General features: G+C 44.7%; 1 protein-coding gene across 1 annotated transcript in view; it reads right to left on the bottom strand.

Moving 5' to 3' along the window:
- Window positions 1–19439, bottom strand: part of CDAN1 (codanin 1) — a 34143-nt gene extending 14704 nt beyond the window's left edge. The window contains exons 1-17 of the mRNA XM_039704925.1: window positions 19329–19439; window positions 16264–16964; window positions 14492–14698; window positions 11970–12163; window positions 11412–11531; window positions 10437–10515; window positions 9928–10048; window positions 8803–8912; window positions 8022–8111; window positions 7803–7941; window positions 5691–5899; window positions 4952–5066; window positions 4009–4152; window positions 3219–3385; window positions 2588–2669; window positions 1817–1906; window positions 741–795 (exon numbers count right to left, since the gene is read on the bottom strand). Coding sequence (XP_039560859.1) covers window positions 741–795; window positions 1817–1906; window positions 2588–2669; window positions 3219–3385; window positions 4009–4152; window positions 4952–5066; window positions 5691–5899; window positions 7803–7941; window positions 8022–8111; window positions 8803–8912; window positions 9928–10048; window positions 10437–10515; window positions 11412–11531; window positions 11970–12163; window positions 14492–14698; window positions 16264–16964; window positions 19329–19424 — 2719 coding nt within the window. The 5' untranslated portion in view covers window positions 19425–19439. The remainder of the gene's footprint in view (window positions 1–740; window positions 796–1816; window positions 1907–2587; window positions 2670–3218; window positions 3386–4008; window positions 4153–4951; window positions 5067–5690; window positions 5900–7802; window positions 7942–8021; window positions 8112–8802; window positions 8913–9927; window positions 10049–10436; window positions 10516–11411; window positions 11532–11969; window positions 12164–14491; window positions 14699–16263; window positions 16965–19328) is intronic.
- Between the last annotated feature and the right edge of the window lie 2244 nt (window positions 19440–21683).

Below are 21683 nucleotides of genomic sequence, written 5' to 3'. Positions count from 1 at the left end.
GCAGTTATTTTTGTGCATTCCTTTTAGCATGGCAAGCAAGAACCGTAAATTCTACAAGGACAACAAAGGGAGCAGTTACACAAAATTCCAAGAGTCAGGAGCAAATCCTGGGGGAAAAGCTGGACAACCCATTCACCCCTAGAAGTTTTGTGATACAGGTTTAACATACAGTTTTCCTACTAAGACCCAAGAAGAAGAGCAACATGTCCCCATCTGGGACTCTATTTAATAGTCTACAGAGAGGAATTTTACAACTGGTAGACAGATCCCATGGAAAAGCTATCTCAAACAACCTGACAAAACACCAGGGCACAAAAAGATTCTTCCCCTCTGCCTGGCAGCAGAAATCTGCTCAAGAATTAAGACACTCTTTGCAGCATAAACACCTCTTCCTACACCTAGGGTAGAAAAGCTGTGCTGTTGAAATGCTTCCTTACAGCTTGTGAGGGCTGGCTTCCCCTGTCCCTCTGGATTCAAGCTCTGTGGATCAACTATCCTGACTAGGTAACCTCCCTCCCCCAGCTTCACCAGATACTATCCACAGCTGCAGGAGCTTCTGCAATACAGCTTCTTATCAAGGTTCTTGCATACACAACTGAGACCTTAAGTTGTGAAGAGGAGTAAGAAAGGTGATCCAAGGACTCACAGTACCAAACAACAAATATAAACAACTGAATAAATAAAAGTAAATACCTACCAATATATTTTATGTATATAGTAAAAATAAGTAAAATACTTGCCAAGATAGGGACAGCAGGTATAAAGTAATTGCTGATCCACCAAGGGTACAAAGTCCTGGTGAGAAAATGAAGGAAATGCTAAAAGGACACAGCACAAAATAAACAGTCTTCAAGTCAGAAATCCCATACATGCAGTCACAGGCAGGTTTCAGGGCTACCTTTCCATGAAAACAATAGCTGGGTTCCAAATACACAGTAAAATTATGAACTTTGCAGCTCAAGTGTTCAGTCCATGTAACACAGAATGAGCTGCTCTTCATTTTATTAGTGTAGTCCAGCCTTTGCCCCTGATCACTGTCAAAGCCCAGTTGAAAGCTGCCTTTGAGAAGGGAACCAGGATTGTTGCCACAGCTTCTACTCATAAGGGAGAAACCTTTCCATGTAGGAAAATAAACGAGGCACATCTGCTATGCATTACACCTCCACAAGTGCCTTCATCCAGACTCCCTGGAACACCATGCCATGGAGAATGTCACCTCAGTATTAACACAGCACATGCAGGGCCAGAGGAGGAACAGGAATTTCAGATCCCATCCACCAAGGAAATGTATCCAAGCATCCATACCACTTTTCCATGGAATACTATATATCCCCTTGCATGTCTAGGAATCATCTGAAACATCACACATGCCACACCCTCACCTCCTTTCCTGCATGCTCACACCGTTTTCAGTTCAGTCACCCTTTATCATGACACTGGAAAACAGGTGATCTCACAAACAGCAACCTTGCTCTTACAGTCCTATCTTTCTATTTCTGTTCACCATTACTTTTGCTTATTTCTGGGAAGGGCTACAGCTCTGTCAGCTCACCTTGCAGGAAAACAGCAAATTATTGCAGCAGGTGAGATGGCTCCTGCCTGACAGAAAACCCAGAGCTTCAACACAGAGTTCACAACCCATAACACAGATGCAACTGAGGCCTTTGGACAAAGTGGGCATCACATCCATTGGCCTCCATATGCTCAGTGCAGCGGCCCTGAAGCCAAGTTCCTGATCAAATCTGACAGCTCCTGAGGAAGTGGTAGGTCCATCTTCCCTCACTGATTCAGAAGACATGCTGCTGCACTAACTCACCAAAGCCTGAGCAGATGTCACAGTATCCATCACAAATCTCTCCTGCCTGTCGTCAGCAGTAAAAAACAACTCTTCAGGGACTGATGGAACCTGAAACAGAAAACCCAGCAGCTGCAACCATAAATGCAATCAGTAACTTCCCTCATTTCTGAAAACAGGACAGTAAAATCTCACCACCCTGCCACCCACAAAAGATAATCCCTAGCACTAAGGATCCTCTTGCCCTGAGAACTTTCCATAAAATTAAAGACTTATTTTAATCACAGTAACAAAAGCCACCTTTCTTATCCTCCCCATACAGCATCTTCCACATTTCCAACAGGGTCCTGCTAAGTAATTACCTTGCTTCCAACTGGAGGCACAAAAGAATTTTAAAAGTTCATCATACACCATCCCTCTATCTAATAAATTCCTCAGCAATTCAAGGCTGACAGCTAGCACACTATCTTTGTAACAAGAGCTTCCAGGTCTAACAGGAATCAGCTGTCAATTTTCGTGCAAGGTTGCAGATTAGTAAATACAGAATGTACTTCAGATGCAATTACAATTCCTATTGGAAAAAAATTGTTGCTTCACACAATTCCACTAAAGGAAACTAATTCTCCACTAAAATACAGTTATTCTTTAAACCCCACACCAGTGTAAAAAAACAAGATAAAAAACCAAACAACTGTATTGAATTATTTTAATTCATTTCAATACTATTTTGTATTGAGTTCTGTGCCCTGCTTTTTCTTCAGAGAAGAATTACATGCACAGAGGAGACTCTACCTGAAAAAGCCAACCCAGAACTGCAAGGATCAGCAGCTTGTTCAGGAAACTCATCTCCTTGTCTTCAGAAAGGACCATTAACCTGCCATGCAGCAGAAGCAGCAAGACAGCGTGTCAGTTTTCAGCAGCTCAATTTTCATTAAGGAAAACGTTCCCAAACCATTCCCTTACCAATTACACTATCTATATACCATGAACACATTCCTTGTATGTCTGCCTAAAGATTGAGAGTAAGCTTTACTTTTTTGTATGTACCTGCATAACATCCTGTCTTAAGTTTACACTAGACAAGCCATTCTCTAGAATGTGCTTCAAATTTTTCTCATGTATATAGGAAAGGAAAGTAGAAAATTATTTAGGCATTGGAAACCTTGTAGGTTTAAGGTCAAAATTCAAGCTGCAGCTTGAAGGTCAACCACAGCTGCAGATGTAGAGTGATCAAGTGGGATTTAAAGATTTTGTTTACTTAATAAAAAACACATATTTGAATCAAGTATTAATCCCCAAGTTTAGGCTGTATTCTCTTTGCAGCTTTATGTAAGATAAAAAGTATGCATGATTTGCACCACAAAAAAAAATATCAAACATTCATTGAAAAGTTCTTTACAGATATATTTTTCCAGGCTCTTACCTGTATACCTGCAGCAAGAGACCAAACACTTTCCTGTAATAATCAAGGAAAGGAGCAATATGATCCACAAGGGAAAGGTACTCCACAATCCAAGGAATAGTGAGGACAGAACGTTGATCCCGAATAGATTGTCTCAGAAGCTTTAATATATCCAGTACAGGCAGGGTCTTAAAGGACAAGAGAAGTTAAACCAGCAGCTTGAAGTTATCTCTTGCTATTTATAGAAAAACTTTTGTCTATATCTTGACCTTTCTTTCTAGGATTTCATCTTCTGTACTGGTGACTTCTGGCTAATGAAAACACTTCCTTGCACATAACCAGAGGTAAAAACCACACTATGACTGCAATCAAAGGTCCCACTAGAACTTTCAAAAGCAAGGCTAAAAGCCTGACTGTGTACAAAGTGGAGCCAAGGTCCATTGCTTCCATTCAGTGACACACTGCTGGGAGATGGGTGCAAAATTAACACAACCAGTCCTGGTAGCCGGGTTTTACACTATAAATACGTCTTAGCTAGGTGAAAGTTTTGGTATGACAGACCCAGATTAGCAGAAATAACAGAAGACTGAGTACCTTACCATTGGTACCATTGGTGCATTGCTCCCTCTTTTTGAGGTTACACAAATTCTTTTTTCCTTTGTTCCCAACCCCAGAATATGCAGTAGGGACACAGGACCATACAACAACATCATCCCAGGAGCCACTGGCTCACTTTGAAAGTGCATGACTACCACAATCCTCCTTGGCCTAGAAGTGCCTGTCCAGCAAAAGGCAGTGCTCTGTTTCTTACTTGGTTTCTCAGTGCCAGCGCGGAATCCTGCAGGTCTCTGGTTGGCTGCTCCGCAGTGCGATAGGGCAGGAAAACAAGGAACCCCAGGAACTTGGCGAGGAGTCGGAGACTCAACAGGGCCACGGTGAAACGCTTCTTTTCATCCTAAAATGAAGGAAAGTGAGCTGAAGCAATGCTAGCCTACACTGGCAAAGCAAATGTCTCCGCTGAACTTCCACTCCCTTCATGTAAAAGGGCCATGTAGCTTCATCACTGCTTTTAATAAAGGTAAGTTTCCAAAATACATATTTATCAAGTATTTTAAATTGCTTCTGTCTCCATTGCTTCACTTCTTCACAAGAATGAATTTTTCAAGAGCTTGCTAAAACAAGCAGCTGCTCAATCATATCTTTGTGTTGAGATCTTCGGAGTCAATGAGAGGCAGAGCTGATCTTACATTGCCCCCTTTACAGCACTAGCACTCTGCAAGTCTCCATCAACCTTTGGCTGCTCCGTTGCTAATAGACTGTAAGCTGTGACACCTCTGATATGCAGACTTAAGAAACACCTATAAACAGGGATGACTACAAATCCAATGTAACTAAAATCTTTCTATACGGAAAAGCAACAAGGAACTTATTGCAATGGGGTGCCACAACTGGACGTGGCTATTTCATTGATCTAACACAAGTTGTAACAACCTAAACAGGAGGCTTTCACTTCCACAACTATTCTGCACTCATGACAGTTCTATGAAGCACCCTGAAGCATGCAGGTTAAGTGGCAAGGGGTTCAGACAAATAAGTAAATTGCAGAGTTATGACAAAACAAAATGAAGAAGCTCTTGTCCTGTAAAAACCATGGTGGAAGCTCCAAGCAACTCACAATCAAGCCAGTAATTGTTTGACTACCGGAACAGCACAGAGAAATTCCTGACAGATGTGTATGCACAAAGCAAGCCTACCTGTTCCTCCATATCTGCTTCCCCATCACTGTGCTCATGCTCCACCAGAGTAAGACCATTCAGTTCAAGTATCTTCAGGCACAGACTATCCATCAGGTGCTGATTGAACTGGTAACTTCAGCAAAAGATGATGATGAGTCAGACTGGGCTGAAAACAGCAGTGAAACCTCAACTAACACACTGCAGAATTTTAAGCTTGTCTCATGAGTTGTAACAAGATTGAACAGACATACAATATAACACACTGACAGACAGGAAAGCAAGAGAGAAGACTTAGGACTGGCTGACCACCTTCATTTGCACTCTTCTTTTGTACTTTTTCAGAGATGCTATGTCTCAGCATAAGGATTATAAAATTGATCTGCCAAAGGAGGAATCTATAAAATAACTGAATTTAAGATTAAAATATCACATAAATTGCAATTCCCCTGTGCTGTGAATTGTGGAAAAAATTATTAAACAAAACCATGAACCTGGCTTCATCCTGTACACCTTGGCTTCATGCACTATCACACAAGAAGCATTTGTCCAGTCCAGTGTCCTTGCTAGGCAGCACTGCATGCCTTGGCACTGGAAAATGCTGACAGCTCCAAAAAAATATTAAGGGTTTACAGAAGAAAAATCATTACCATATAATCTAGTCCCAAACTTTCTGGATAACTCCCTGCTGCAAGAGAAACATGCTGGTGCTTCCATTGCCCACACGTTTCAGAGGGATTAGCAAGCCCAGGCTGCTCACCTTCCAGCACTGAGGATGAAGTCCCTGAAGAATTGTTGGCACCCTGGGAATGAAGGGGGTGGACAAGGCCCTCTGATGCTCTGAGGAACAACAAATCTTTCCTGCAGCCTCTTCAGACGGCTCAGATTATCAGAGCCCAGCATATTGAGGACATCCTGGTCTGGGGTGTCTCCCCAGCTTGCACCACCACCAACAGGACCTTTGCACATCTTTAGGAGACAGAAAGAGCAGCGAGGTGGAATATTCATTACAAGGCATCATTTCACTTCATCTCTCACCCAGCGTATTATTCCTTCCTCACAAGACTGGTTTTGGAGTAATCCATGCATGATCTTTCCTGGTGTCCAGGAACATACAGAACAACTCTTCCCCTGCCAAAACATGCTACACACCTTGGCCATACACAGCCTAGAGGTCTTGTGAGATGGAACTCCAATCCTACACATCTAACTAGGGCATATCTAGCAGGCTACATGTGGATGTGTGGAGAGAATACCTATCACTCTCACGATCTTCATGAACCACTCCATAGGATCTTTAACTCAGTCTCCAAGGCCTATGATGCTGCATTACATATTCCCAGAGCAGGTTTTCCTGAACTTCCACAGAGTTAAATAACATTTAAAAATTAATGCCCCACTGCCTCAAACACACAGATACAACTCAAGACTCAAAGAATTACAGAACTGTTAAGAAGGGGCCTCTTGGATCATCTAATCCAACCCTCTTGCTCAGTTCAGGGTCAGCCTCCTGACCTGCCAGTGAGAAAAATCTCACTCCCTCTTCTTCATTCCTCTCCAGCAGGTACTTATAACAGTGCTAAGACAAGCTGGAGCCTTCTCTTCTCCATGCTGAATACTCCCAGGTCTCAGCACTTTTTTCTCATACAAAAAATGCTTGGTGCCTTAATCATTTACATAGTCCTGAGCTGGACTTGCTCTAGTAAGTCTGTATCTTTCTTTCCTTCTGTCAGTGAGCCCAAGACTGGATACAGCACTCCAGACATAACCTGGAGTAAATACTCAGCAACAGGAAAAGTTGACTGCATATCCCTACATCTAAGTCATGATAGTTTTGATGAGCGAGATCATAATAAAAAGAAGCAACATTGAAGAATGTCTATCAAGTGAGCAAGTACTAGGTCCATTTATTCCAAACAGAGCATTCTCACCTCCCCAAGGGAGGAAACAAAAATTCTCCCTGAGCATTTGCAGAGCAAACACAGCTCTAGAAATAAAAAGAATCTCTTCCTCTCCTTCAATAATGTTGCTATTTAGAAAAAAGAATAAACTCATTCAGCTCCCACTCTTCCCTGCCCAGAACAGTAAGGTGAGAGTTCACACATATGGAAGTAAGGAAACAGCAAAAGTGCTACTTCTGGTGCCCCAAAATTTCTCAATTTAAGCCTCAGCCTTGTTTTGCTCTTGTGGTGAAATGCCACCTACCTACAAGTTACTTAAGCAGGCTGGTGGTTGAGACTAACACAGAAACCCACAAGGCAACTGCTTTCAATGCTGCAAGGGAACATCTTGCTACACTCCTCTACCTTTAAATTGTCAGGCCTTGACACAAGTCCTCAGTCTCGGTTCATTTCTGCAAGAGTATCACAATACACACAAGATTCTGCAAATCACTTTCCAGAGAGACAAAGCTACTTCTGATGCCCCAAAATTTCTCAGTTTAAGCCTCAGCCTTGTTTTGCTCTTGTGGTGAAATGCCACCTACATACATGTTACTTGAGTAGGCTGGTGGTTGAGACTAACACAGAAACCCACAAGGCAACTGCTTTCAATGCTATAATAGTTTCTTTATACATACTGCATTTTGACAAAGCAATACATGAATAAAACAGTCTGCTTTCCACAGCAAGAGACACAGTTGTCTTGTTTTCAGAGCCATGTCACTAGACCCCCTGAAATAATTAGAAGAGTGAACAGCTTTTGAACATATAACACACTTCTCCTCACTCAAGAGGAGCCAGACATGGAAAACATGACACACACACACAAGTGTATACAATAACAGTGTTCAGACAACAATATACTGGTTTTGACAGTAGCTCTTTCTGTGATTATGAAAGGGAAAGATCAACATCAGGACTGATCAAATTACATCCCTGTCACTTATGGCTTGTTTCTTTAAGGTAAAGGTTGATACTTTTAAATTCAGAAGCAACTGCACATGGGCAGCCTCTTCCAAGCAGCAGACAGCACCCTGCAGAGTAGTGCAGAAGACCGGGCAGGACATGGAACTAAGGATGCCAAGTGCAGCATGATTCACCAGCAATTCAGCTACATTAAAGAGCTAGCTGAAGTTGCTTAAGACTCCTACCTGATCTTGCTGCCCAGAACTCTCTCAAAGTCCCAGCCAGTTTTCTCATTGTTATCCTCCCATTCACGCAGAAGTTCATAAAATATATCCCTGTGAATCAAGATATTTAAGGGAATGAATTCCCACTCTTCAAAATTTGAAGCAACCGAGCATTAATTGCTCCAAAGCTTCCCAGCAACAATCTACCTCAGATTAAGTAACTCCAGCCTCCAAGCATTCAGATACCTTTGAAAAACTCATAAATGTTAGCAGTACTTCAGTGAGCTTCCATTTTCCATATCTTTGGCAGCAAGTGCTTAAGCTTGTTATGCCCAATCTATGATGGAATGACCAAAACAGCCATTACCAGACAGACATAGTGAAGACTGAGAAGCAGCAAAGAATAAGCCACATGAAGTAAAACCTATGAGAAAAAGAAAAGGACCAAGACAACTCATCATTCTGCCCTCACCCTGTCGCTGCAAGCATGGAGGGAGGCAGCAGGAAGAATAAAAGCATACCAGATATATATGCAGAAGTAATCCAGTAGGGTGACACACTGTACTGGCATTATCAGAAGTCTCAATAACTCCTGAAGAATTAGGCTGTTCTTCTCTAAAGACATTAACCATTTAGTTCCTGCAGTCAATATGGACAAAGACTTTTTTCATTTAATTAGAGCAAAAAATTCAAGATTTTTTTCTACAGCATGTAGCATATATGAGACATTCTTAATATCTTTTAGTCACAATCATGCAAAGCTTATAGCCTTGAGCATCCAGGAACAGTAGAAGAAACTTACCTTTGTTTCTTAAATATGTGAAATGCTCTGTCACTTGGAAAGTTAGAGCGATTATCAGTTTCTGGCTGAAAAGAAACAGACTGTACAGAGCATGGCAGCAGGAGAGACACCTGTTAAAAATATAAAGGCAGCCATTAAGTTAGTGGAAGTCTCTAAACAATCTGAGACCAAGAAAAAAGCAGGGAAAAGGCATGGTGAGGAAACAAGTATCACTAGCTGAGTTGTTCAGACATGCTACTTCCCAATTGCTAGCTATTAGCAAACACCAAGTTTTACAGCCTACATCAGGCTACAGAAGCAGAATCACTCAACCTTAAGAGAGAAAGTATCTGGTCCCCTTAAATCTCTGGCCACTGGATTGTAACCAGTATTGATACAATGTGTGGAAAGACCCACAAACAATTGAAGTATATCTTCAATACAGGGCTTGAGAAAATTCAGGATCCTGGCTGGCAATTTCAGAAAGAGTGTTACCTCACTCTTTTCTCCTTACTGTTCTTCAAGTAACCAGACCTTTATTTACAACTTTAACAACTTAAAGCTCAGCTACTGACAAGTCCCAATCTCAGTACACTGTCCTTTCTTTGCCAAGAGTAATTTCCATTTTTAAAAGACGGATGAAATGAGGTACAAAATACATTTCTACCGTCCAATTCCTACCAACCAAACTGGTTCCCTAATCTAGTTAATCACATGAGGGAGCCATTTTTCCCAGTCTGGATTGTCTCTTGAGAAATGTTATTTGCCTAAAAAGACTCCATATCTATGAAAGAAATCCAAATCTTTGAAACTACCTTCTGATATTGCACTTAACTAATCATTCTCCTGGGATCCATGTTTATTAGGTGAGAATTTCAAAGGCAAAACTTGACCCTATCAAAGTCTGTGGCTGAGGTCAGGGCCTGGAGCAGAATGTAAGGCTAGCCAGCAGTGATTCACAGCTAACAATCACTGGACCCAGCAACTCAATCACCCAAGGAAAATAAGCAGCTTTTAGACAGTTTCTAAAGACAACACAAGAAGATGAAATAGAAGGAATGAGATTTAACATCAAAGCCATCGCAAATAAAAGAACAACAACACAAAAGCTTGAAGCAATGTCACTTGGGGTCTGCCAATTTTTACCTTAGCTGTGCTGCTTTCATAAGCCTGCCTGAGCCTCTTGTGCAAGGTGGGAGAAAACGATGCAATCCGCTCATTTTCGGCCAAAAGCTTCAGCATCCCCTTTTCTAAATGGGAAATAATTCTGCCAAGATAATGGGGATAAGGCTCAGAGAGACAGACAGACAAAAGCAACACTTGAGCAATTCTAAAGAAATGCTTACGTTCACATTTTATGATGCTGCCAAGTAAAGAGTTCTAAAGGACATGTACCCAGCAGGAAATCCTACTGGTATCTGCATTTATCATTCTCATCTCATGACTTTCCCATTTTTGCACAATTACAACAAAGTTCAGTGGACACATCAATGCAAAGAAACCCACAGACATCCAAACCCAGCTCAAGTTGTATGTTTTAAAGAAAAATTAACAACTCTGTGCCTTTAACTGGTAAAGTTCTACAACCCAAGCACACTTGCTTAATCCCACACATAACTGCAGACACAAGCAGATGAAAAAAGAATTCAACTCACTCATATTGATAATCCAAGACTCGAACAGCAAAATAAACACAATTGTGCACACTTTCAAAATGCTGTCTCCCTGAAACATCTAAGAGGAAAAAAAAACAAAAACATGAGACAACAGTACGTTTTACCATTTATAAACTAAAGGACCAACAATTAACTTTTAAGGAAAGTAGGAACTGACATATCCAAGAATAATCTTCCAGGCCCCTATTCAATTTTCAGAAGTTTTCATTCCCCATCCTTCCTATTTTAAAGGCAATTGAATTGTTTAATGCTGTATGGGAAAGAAAAGACTCTTTCTTTCTCATTGTTCTGACCAACAATAAGCACATGCAGGACAAGAAAAGTAGAACAACTACAAACAATGATAAAACGGTGTTGCCATAGCTGAAAATATCATGTTCCTAATCACAGCCCTAAGAATCAAAGAGTAGCAAAACAAAGGTGAATCAAATTGAGACATTTTGGGTGGAGGAGGGTATGGTGGGTCTCATCCCAAAGCCACTCTTTTGGTTGTACTATCCATATCAAAGTACTAACTGCATCAAGCTTAAGGCTGAATTTGCCAAAAAATAAATGCAACAATATGGCTGGATCCTGTGCACTCAGATCCAAATCTGAAGCTTAACAAACACATAGCAGGTCAACAGCACATTTGAGTTGCAGGATCAATGGAGAAACAATTCAAGCACATCTGTCCTTCCCTCTAAAAGTCAGTGTTAGGAAGTAGCTACAGCAAATCTTGCACAATAGCAGAAAACTAGATTCAAACAGTGACTAGCAACTCCACTCTATCATATTGTGGAAGAACTTCCCACATATGCATGACTTTTGTCAGCATCTCAGATGAGTCCCACAGTGGTAATAAGGCATTTTCATGAAATTTAAGAATAACTGTCCAAGCTACTCTACAACACTTTCTCATTCTATGGAAAGAATATTCTAAGAATATTCTTTCTTTTCATTACTACTGCTTACCTCTACTTCTTTCACCAATTTCAGAGTCACTATCCCCATCTTCTGCAGTAGAAGTGCCTTTAGATGTCAACAGTTGCAGAACAAAAAACAGTTCCAGAAAAATATTTGGTACTAGGTTTTCTAGGAGAGAGTAATTTAGATGTTAAAGGTGGCTTACTCAATACTGTCCTGCTTTACAAAGGTACACAAAGGTAAAAAGATAGATTCCTGTTCTGTCTTTGTCAGCAAAGAACTGTCTCTGCGCAACATGATACTGTGATACAATGTAGATCAGCATGGGAAAGATGTGTTAGGGAATAGCCTGGTTTCAGATGGGACATACAACTTCAGTCTACTACAGATCAGAGTACTGCATCAAGCTCACCTCCTTCCCTAAACTTTTACCAAGTATTAATTTATTTTAATAACTGTATTGGCTTACTTTATTTTTCCAGATGTCATTTGTTTGCACACTATAACTATCCCACAGCTTCCACTTCCCATCTATCTCCCTCTCACAACACGCACACAAGTTCAAAGCTCAAAAAAAGGTCAGTCTCACATCTTCTGTGTCCTCACCTGCTATACATGATGAATAGAGCTGTGCCAGACACTCCAGCTGTTTCTTGCAGGAAACCTTAGCAGGATTTGCACAGGTCACCACATGGCTTTCAGCAGGAAGGCTGGCACTGCGAGTGTAGCTAGGTTTAGTTGGAGTACAAGGATCAAAAGATATCCCTGCAGGAGAAGATGCCTGGTGCAGCAATTTGCATCTGAAATTGAAGAGCAGCAACATAACCATATGACTGAGGATGATCTACAGCAGCCATGCAGCCAGAAGAGGTCTTTCTCTTCCAGTACAGCATGAAGGAAATCCTGCAATAAGTAAACCATGTCATTTACACTGTCTAAAGCAGCTTTCAGCATGACAGTAATTTAAGTCATCTTTCTCTTACCGAAAATAGATCTTGGGGTTAGCAAGCAAAAGACTAAAGAATCCCATTCAAATTCCAACTCTGTTAAAATAGTGTAGCACTTTGACCAAATTAACCAACTAACATATGTTATTGCTTCTCTCATCTGAACTGGTACTTGTTAAAGACAGGGAACCTGTTAGAGACCAGGTCCTAAAAATCTTCTTTGCATATACAGTTTCTGACAGCTAGACACTTTAAAACATCTACGAAAATAAGGTTCACATCCATCCCTTTGGCATAGATGTAAAGTAATGACACCCTGAGAAGACCCAATACCACTTAAATGGAAAGGCAATGCAACAGCTGATGAAATCTGTACTGGCAAATTAAACAACAGAAGGAACAAACAACTTTGACTGCTGGATTCTAAATCAACAATGATCACTCAGTTAAATACACAGACATTGTACCAAATTGTATCTAGAGAGGTCATCCAAAATGCAACACAGAGTGGCATATGTAACACACCTGAGAAACTGGACACAAGGCAGTAACAGCAATATCAAATGACTGTCAAAGATTCCAGTGGAACACTTACACACTACCTCTTGCCACACTGTCTCAGAAGTGAAAGATTTAAGACACTTTAAGGACTCTGGGAAGTCAGAAGCATTTTTACCTGCAGTAAAGACCTTTTCTATTGTCCTGTTTCTGTTTTAGCAGAACTGCTGTGATGAAGAACAACTGGTCCCAAAATGGAAGTAGAAATATTACCAACAGCTTCCTTGCAATGAACATAATCAACCAACTGAAGAAAATTATTGAGTAATAGAGAGAACTGCAGAAAATAATTCATTAAGTATTTTGTGATCTCACCCAAGGGGTGAGCCCACCACTGAGTACTTTGTGACCTTACCCAAGGCAAGTTTCCAATAATGCAGTTAGACTGTGCTTCACTTCTGCCCAGTGCTGTCATCCACCTCAGGATGAAATTCACCTTTTGCCCTTGCTCAAAGGGACCCAGATGGCTGAAGGCTGCCTTACTTCTGTACTTCACCACAATGGAGGACACAGCTGCAACTCCCAGCTTTCAAGTATGGAGGGTCAGATGAGAATATCACTGCATGGGCAAGATCCAACCAACCACATACTGCTATTTCAGTGACTTCAGTTGATACACATTACTGGGACATTTCAGGTAGAATTCAGACTGGAATTCAGGCAGAATTCAGACTGGTGCTAGACTTAAGTGCAGAGTGGCAGGTTTGAATCCTGAGCATTTCTGCTGCAGGTTCAGTACAAGCAGTAATTCATTAGACTCTACTGGATATGTTTCAGCCAGTTCTGGTCCCACTGAAGTGAACTGCAAAACTTAGCAGGAATAGAATTACACCCATGTGTCCTGAAGAGTTTCCCCAAGAACACAACCTACAAAGAACAGCAACAGCTCTCTCAGCAATTATAAACAATGGTGCAAACTACTGCACTTGGGTTTTTTTCTAAGTATCAATCTTCACAGACTACCAGTGATACCATTTTAGAAGCAATAAAAGTCACACTAATCAAACAGCAGAGACAAAATTAGAAGCTAGAATTCACTTCATCTGACAGCAATTTTCAACAGATAACTGCAGTAGTAATCTTTAAAACAGAATCTCAAGTGCCCATATTCTGTTTTCTCTGACTGCAAGCTTCTGTTAGTCTACCTACCTTGCAAGACCACTAACACTTTCCACACATTTGCATCACTAACTCATTTTCTCCAAACCAATGTGTCTTGGTGCAATCTTCAAACAGTCTAATTACACCCAACTGCTTCGCCCGTGCAATCTAAGGAAAGATGCACAGGAGATAGCCACACATTCATTTCCATGAAGAGAAGATCTCATAAATGCAGCGAGGACTGACTACCCTTTTGAAGTGAGGGTCATTGTTCCAGAGTCACCACACCTCTAAAATCACAAATATGAGCTAGGTGCATTAATATCCTAGTCTGATACCACAGAATAATTTTGGCTTTAGGCAAATCATAGTTTAAGGTCACCAATATATGGTTTGGACTTTCTTCTGTCATTTTCACTTTGTTCTGGCCATGCCCCGTCCTGGCTACTGAAAAATTAACCCTGTCCTGGCTGCAACCAGGACACAAGGGAATTGAGAATCAGTCCCCTGCTCAAACTGTACCTTTCTTTCTTCAGCATCTCCCTCTCCTCTTGAAGGCTGCTGCTTATCACAGATGAGAGGTTTCCTTCCTGGACAGCAGCAAAGGCCTCGAGGCTTGAGGCTGGAGACCGGCTGACGGGCGTAGAAGTGAAACAGGTCTTTGGCTTCGAGAGGGGCCGCTCAGCACTCACAGGAGTTGGGTTGATTCGCCTCGATGGTTTGCTTTTGCTGAAAAGAACAGAAGCAATTCCACTAAAATCAAGCTCAACAACAAAAAAGTTTGGTCTCAAGACAGATGTGCAATCAACTCTTACAGAGGAATCTAATTCTAAAACAAAATGGATGTTGAGTTGGGATATTGAATTTCTAAACTGTACATATAGTTATCAATTTTATGCTATCACTGAAAAAAAGTCACGGAGCTATAGACTGCTAAGAACAGCCTGATGAACCTGCAGCAAAACTAATTATCAAATAGCAAGCCATCTAACAAGTACCACAGTGCCACACAACCCTTCCAAATGTTTCTAATTTTCAGGACAGGATATGCCCATTTTTGTAAGAAACTGCTGGTGAATTCATTTCTATCACGATCAGGAGAAAAAAAAAAAAAGAAAACCAAAACTAAAATCAATCAAGTTGCCATTGTCTATCAGCGAGAGTCCAGGCTCCCAAGTTACATTAGGCCATTTAAGTTCAGGGAAACCCATCCTTCCTGCATAAAATACTTGGATTTGTCCTTCAGAAAGAGCCTTGGTAAAGTAGCAAAAAACACTAAAAAAATGGAAATGGATACAGAAACATAAAGCATCACAGAAATGCTGGTTGCTACATATTAACTGCTAAGGCATTCTCAAAATCCCTGTAACATTGATTTCCAAGGACTTGTGATCTCTTTCCTCCTTTTTCTTAGCTGAGCATTAATGCAATTGAGGAAGAGAGACTTGCTGGTTGTGCTGGAAACACACCTTATTTCCCTTGGCCAAAGCATCTTCTAGAGCATGACCCAGACCCTGCATTTGGATTTGCTGTACAGACTCACACATTTTATAATTTTTAGCTGGAATTTTGCATGCCCAACTAGAAAGTCGCACTTTCAGAGACCAGTGACTGATATACAGAGCAAACACGCTGACACAAAGGCTTTATATTTGGTAATGAGGATTTTAAAGAATGCAAAGACAAAGATTAAAGAACTGAGGCAACCACAATACAAACAGCTGCCCCAAAGCTTAGCTGAAGTCACCAAGGAGACCAGGGCTTGCTGCAGACCAAGAACACAGCCTGCTATTTTGTCCACAATTACAGAGCACAGATGAAGCTGCATGCTAACATCTGCTACCAGAAGCCACAGAAGATCAATCCAAAAGCTTTTATGCTAGCATCAGTAAAGCTGAAGAGCCTTCCAGGATAGCTCTTCCTTACCGACTGATACTCTGTTAAACGAGAAATGTGAAGAGCCAAGACAACGCTGACTCGTTAGAACACGCAAGGACAAAGATGTGCTCAGTTTCTATCAGCTGGGCTGTGCACCGGCAAGCTGCAGGCAGCCTCACAAGCAAGAGGCAAAAGAGGTGTCTTGGGTGAGTCCACGGAGAGGAAATCTGACTCCCTGTCAAGGCAATATTCCCCTCCCTACACAGTGACCAGAACAAAGCAGTTCTGACCACGTTTCCCAGAAGCCAGGTATTGTGTATTACAGCCTCTTCTGCATCTGGACACCCACAACAGCTGGTCAAGGAGCTGCAACCTGCAGCAATCCCAGTGACACAGTGAAACAGACTCGCTCTTACTTTGTCCAGCCAGAGGCAGCACCCATGGGTGGAAACTCCTCCAAGTTGTTAAGGTTCAGCTGGCTGGGCGGGGATCTGGCAGAAACAAGAGGCACTTCACTCCGCTTCCTTCTCCCTCCACTCCACGATGCACTGTCACTCTTTCCATCCTCCTCCTCAGCAAGGGAACGCCCCAGATCACGAGCTACCTGCCGGCCAGAGGCACCGAGCGAGCTGCTGCCTTTCCTGCGGCCGCGTCTCACGGGCAGGGCTTCAGGCGTGGCCGTGAGGAAGCTCCCCAGGCTGGCCTTCTGAGAGGACCTCTTCTCACCGTGGTGGAGCACAGGGCTGTGCCCAAAGCTCGGGCTGCTGCTGGAGGCCACGCTGGGGAAATCGCCGTAAGGGCTAGATGGGTTCGACCCCGAAAAGGAAGAGGAACCACTGGATGGTGCAGCAGGAGAAAAGCTGGTATCTGTGGTGCAGGTGGTCACTGAAGTCCTTTGAGAAAAGAGCTGCACTCGGCTGCTGGTGGCATGGCCTGCCCTCCTTTCTGATCCTGTCTTTTGGCTCCCACGAGCCTTGGAATTAGGAGTTTTAGCAGGAGTAGAGGGTCCATTAGTCAGGATCTGGCTGGTCTGCTCCCTTAAAAAATTTAGCAGAAAAGGCACAAAATCTTTCTGAAGCAAGCTAAGAGATACCAGCTTGTCATGGATGTGGTTCTCCTACAAGAGAAACAGACAAAAATTAATATAAAGATGCTACCTTATTCTTTCTGCCCATGTACCCAGACACATTTAAGTAGTAACTATGGGATTTCAATACACAATAAAAACCAACATGACTTGTCAAAGTACATCACTGAAATTTAAGCAACCCTAGTGCCGGTCACAGACTTGAAAATCAGCCTACACACAAGCCATTTTAGCACAAGTTTTCAGATGGAGTCATTCACTTTGGTCTCTGACTGGAAAATAGTGGAACTGTTCTATGGAATCATCAGTAATACTCTCTGCAGCTATGGCCAGGGAGGACTTGGAGCAACTGACGACCCTAAGTTCAACATTTTGAAAACATCAATACTGAAAGCATCTAATTCTAACAGAAAAATCTAAAACCTGCAAGGTCTCTGTGCTCTATTTTTTCTGTGAATGCCACCTGCTCCCACAGAGGGGTGCTACAACAACAACCACTGAAGCACTTGGAGCCCTGCAGCGCCAAATACAAGACCAAAGCTGCTCTTCATTTCAATTAAATAATTTTGCTCGAGACCTCACAGAAGTCTAAACAGAGACTGTGCAACTTTAAGTTACATGAAGTTTATTCTTGAGAAACTTAAACAAAAACCCCACCATTGACTCAACACATTCGAAATCTAAACAGGTGGTGGTGATCTTACAAGGGTAAATCTAGACCAAAACAACTTCACACTACATGTGCAGTTTGAAGTTTTGTACCCTGGGTAAAATTCTTTTGATCCTAACACTCCACCAGGCTTCTGTTTCCTCTCAATGGGATTCAGCAACATTTGCAACAACAGAAAAAGTTCTCAAAGGTAGCAACTTTTTCCTTACTAATACTGAAAGCATTGCATACACACTCCAGTAAAGTTATATTCACAACCCTAACTAGATGAAAAGTCAAGAAAGCAAACACTATTTCTGAAGGTGGTTGCTGCATGAAAGAAAGTAGTGAAAGCAACATTAACATGCCTGTAACTGAACTCACACAATCTCATACACCTATACTAAAATTCATATTTGAAAGCATGAGACCAATTCAGCTCCCCGGAGAAGTGTGAAATTCTGACACAGCCCAGGTAACAAGCCAAGCAGCCAACAATCAGCGAAAAAGCACAGCTCAGAATATAACCCCCGTGAGGTGTCAGAAGACCATCTCCAGCCCAAAACTGCCATGAGAGCTAGAGCAAGACATGGCCTAGCATTTCCTTCCCCTGGAATTAGCATGGGGCACAAAGATGATTACAGTCTATGCTATGCATACGGTTGGGTAGTTTCTCCAGCTTTTCAGAGCACAACCTATTTTCACTCATCTTTCTCTGTCCAAGTTAACTGAGGTTTGGTTCCTCCACAACTGCACAACAGCAACCTGTCAACAGCTGCCAGCTGCAAACCTCCCATTTGCTTTTTCACACTGAAGTAACTGCACTGCTCCCAACAGCAAAAGGCAGCAAGAAATTCCCTTGCAAGGGCAAACTTTCTGACCTCCACACAGTGCTAGCTGAGCTGCCAGGATCTCAAACTTCATCATGTCTGCAGGTCTGCTTCTGCAAGTCACAGCTGAAGAAATACCACACAACATACAAGTGCTGGTCCACTCTGCCCACACGTGTAGGATGACAGCAATATCCAACTAACTCGTGGGGGTGACACCAGTGAGTTTTGATGTTAACACTAGGTAACACTATGCGAGGGGCTCAGGTAGATGTTTTAAATACCAACTGTTTCTCTGTGTTATTCTCTATGTGAAACATAAGCGCTCCTAGTCTACCTACAGTTAGAAACGTTTTTATTTCCACAGGAACCCAAATAATTCCTTACAAAACTCAGCCAACAAGCACCCTCTCCCAGTCCGCAAAGATCCTCCTTAAGGTCCAGGCGGGACGAACCAGCCGGGAGGCGCGCTGGCGCCTGCACAGAGCCACCGCCAAGCCCGGGCGCTGACAGCCTCGTCCTCCTTCCACCGCTACCCTGCCCTACAAAGATGCGGAAGCGTCACCCCTGGTGTCACCGCGCTCCCTCAGGACACCAGCCGTGCTGCGCTGCCCACCCCTGGTCCCGCTGGGCTCTGTGCTGGCACACGGCGGCCCGCCGTGCCCGGAGCCCGCCCGCGCCGGGGGCGGTGCCGCCGGCGGCTCGATTCAAGCTCGGCCGCGGCCGCGGCACGGCACCTGACGGGGCCCCGGGCTGACCCACGCGGGCTTCGCCCCTCACAGCAGCGCGGGGCGGACAAACTTTCCCGCACGGCCCCGGCCCGCGGTGGCGGAGGGCGCTGGGGGAGTGGCGCGGCTGCGGGCCCGGCCCCGCCGGAGCCGGGGCGCTGCGAGCGAACGACCTAGCGCGCGTTACCTCCGCCGGGCGGTGGCCGGGGCCGTGCCGGAGCCACCGCAGCACGGCGCTGACCGACACCTCTTCCTGCAGCAGCAGCTCCAAAACCGCCGCCATTCCCGGCCCCGCTCCCGCCGAGCACGCGCACAACCCGCGCCGGGGGCGGGCCCGGCGTGTCCCCCCTTGCCGCGGGGGCGGCGCCGAGCGGGGATTCCCGCCGGGGAGGCGGGCGGGGGCCGCGCCCCCTCCCCATGTCAACACGCGGGGCACGGGGCGCCTGCGCCGGTCCGTGCGCGTCTTTTCCTCTCATGCGCGGTATTTCCTTCCCCAGCAGGGCTCGGGGCCCGGCCTAGCGGCGGCGGCACCCGCGGGCCGGGGCGCACGGAAGGGCAGCGGCGTCCCGCCCTCCCCGCGGCTCCTCGCCCGCCCGCCCGCCGACACCCGCGGCGGAGGATGGCCGAGGACTCGCCCAAACGGCGCAAGGCGAACTTCAACGAGGCGGAGACGGAGGTGCTGATCGAGCAGGTGCTGAAGCACGAGCAGCTGCTGTTCGCGGCGGGACCCGGCCGCGCCTCCGCGGGCCAGAAGCGGAAGGTGTGGGAGCTGATCCGGCACAAGGTGAACCCGGTGGCCGCCTGCCCCCGCGACGTGGAGGACCTGAAGAAGCGCTGGCGGGACCTGAAGCGCCGCGACCGCAGCAAGCTGTGCCGCCTCTCGCAGGGCTGCGGGCCGCCCGCGCCCCCCGCCCTCGGCCTCCTCCTGGCCCCCGAGGAGCTGCCGCCCGCCGCCGCGCCGCCCGCCCGCCGCCCGCGCCGCGCCTACGGCTCCCTGCTGCCCGCCGAGGCCGTGCCCATCGTGGGCGGCATCGACACGCTGGAGCTGCCCGGCGCCGTCGTGGGGGACATGGGTGAGTGCGGGAGCGACCCCCGCGGCGCCGCCACGGAGCCTCCGCCCGGCGTCCCCCGCCGCAGCCGCGGGAGCCCCGGTGTGCGGGAGCGCGGGGACCGGCCCGCAGGAAAGCGCTGGTTCGGATCCGTGGAAAGGCAGAAGGCACAAGAAGTGTGAGGCTCCGTGCTCTAGATCATAGAAATGCCTAAGAACAGCACCAAGAGTAAAAAGAGCGTCTCGTAGCAGATGCTGTCCATCCACGAGACGTTAGATCCGGCCACCGATCTTCACTGTTGCCGTAGTTATTCCTGCAAATGCAAAAAGCCATGGTAGCACGCGGGTCCAGCCAGTACATAGTGCTGTGAGCACATAACTTCATACATGCCAGCAATATTGTCCTAGCATGCTGGAATACCAAGCGATTCTTGCAATCCAGTGTTTCAGCAATGCTCTTACTGTTTACTGCATGCACCATAGAGCATGAAATGAGCTTGCAGTGAACTTTGTCTCTGGCATCTTAAAGCTTGGCTTCTGTGGTGGTAAGGGAGCTGTAGTATGCAGATACATGGTTAACTGGTGAATGCGTATTTATGGTTTTCTTACCACCTGTTGAGGTAATTTGTATTCTAAAACCATCAAAGATAACATAGTGTGAGCTTGAGAGTCTTGTTTCAAAGACTGATGTAAGTGCTTAGTGGATGAGAAAATGTGTCACCAGTGAGGTTATGAAGTTTCTCATGAGCTTTACTTTGCTTTTCTTCCCTCCCCCCACCTCTTCTAGGGTTTAATGGCAGTCCTGGCCCATCTCATCAATCCAGTCTTGAGCAGATGAACCTCAAAGAAGAAATAGTAGTGAAGGTGGTAGAGCCAGAAGAAAACTCTGAGGACATGGTAGTGGTTCCACCTAGTCAAGAACAACTGCCTTTCCTGGGAACATCGGGCGGTGGTTCCTCTGGGAAAGTCAAAGCCAAAACAAAAGGCAGGTGCCAGGCAGACCAGAATGAAATGACTGAAGAGGACCTACTGCAGATTCAGCAGACCCAAATACAGGTGATCCAGTCTGGCTTTGACAGTGTCAACCACAATCTTCGGCTGCTGCAGCAGGGCATGCAAGATCTGAATAACAGCATCAGCATCATGGCACATACGCTTGTTGCTATCAAGAACGTCTATGTGAAAAACAACACTGGCCCAACCACACATGCCACTGCATCTACTCAGACCACAGCTGGGTACCTGAGCCCAGGATCCCCCCAGCTCTCCCCTGCTAAGGACAGAGCTAGAGCACAGGTAGCTGGAAGCAGCAGCAGAAGCAGCAGCTGCAGCTCCAGCTCCATGTCACAAGAACCAGGTCCTTCCGAGTTTCCTAGGCCCCCCCTGAGAACCATTAAGAAAGAACATCCAAATGGCTGCTACTACTTCTGCTTTGCAGATGTGTAAAAACTTGAATAGTTGTAAAATGACTGTGTTGTTGGGTGCTAATGTATG

The sequence above is a fragment of the Passer montanus genome, unplaced genomic scaffold (genome assembly GCF_014805655.1).
Source record: "Passer montanus isolate IOZ18808 unplaced genomic scaffold, ASM1480565v1 scaffold18, whole genome shotgun sequence".
Lineage (NCBI taxonomy): Eukaryota > Metazoa > Chordata > Aves > Passeriformes > Passeridae > Passer > Passer montanus.
The sequence above is the reverse complement of the archived record's forward strand: the minus strand, read 5'-3'. Positions and strand labels throughout refer to the sequence as shown.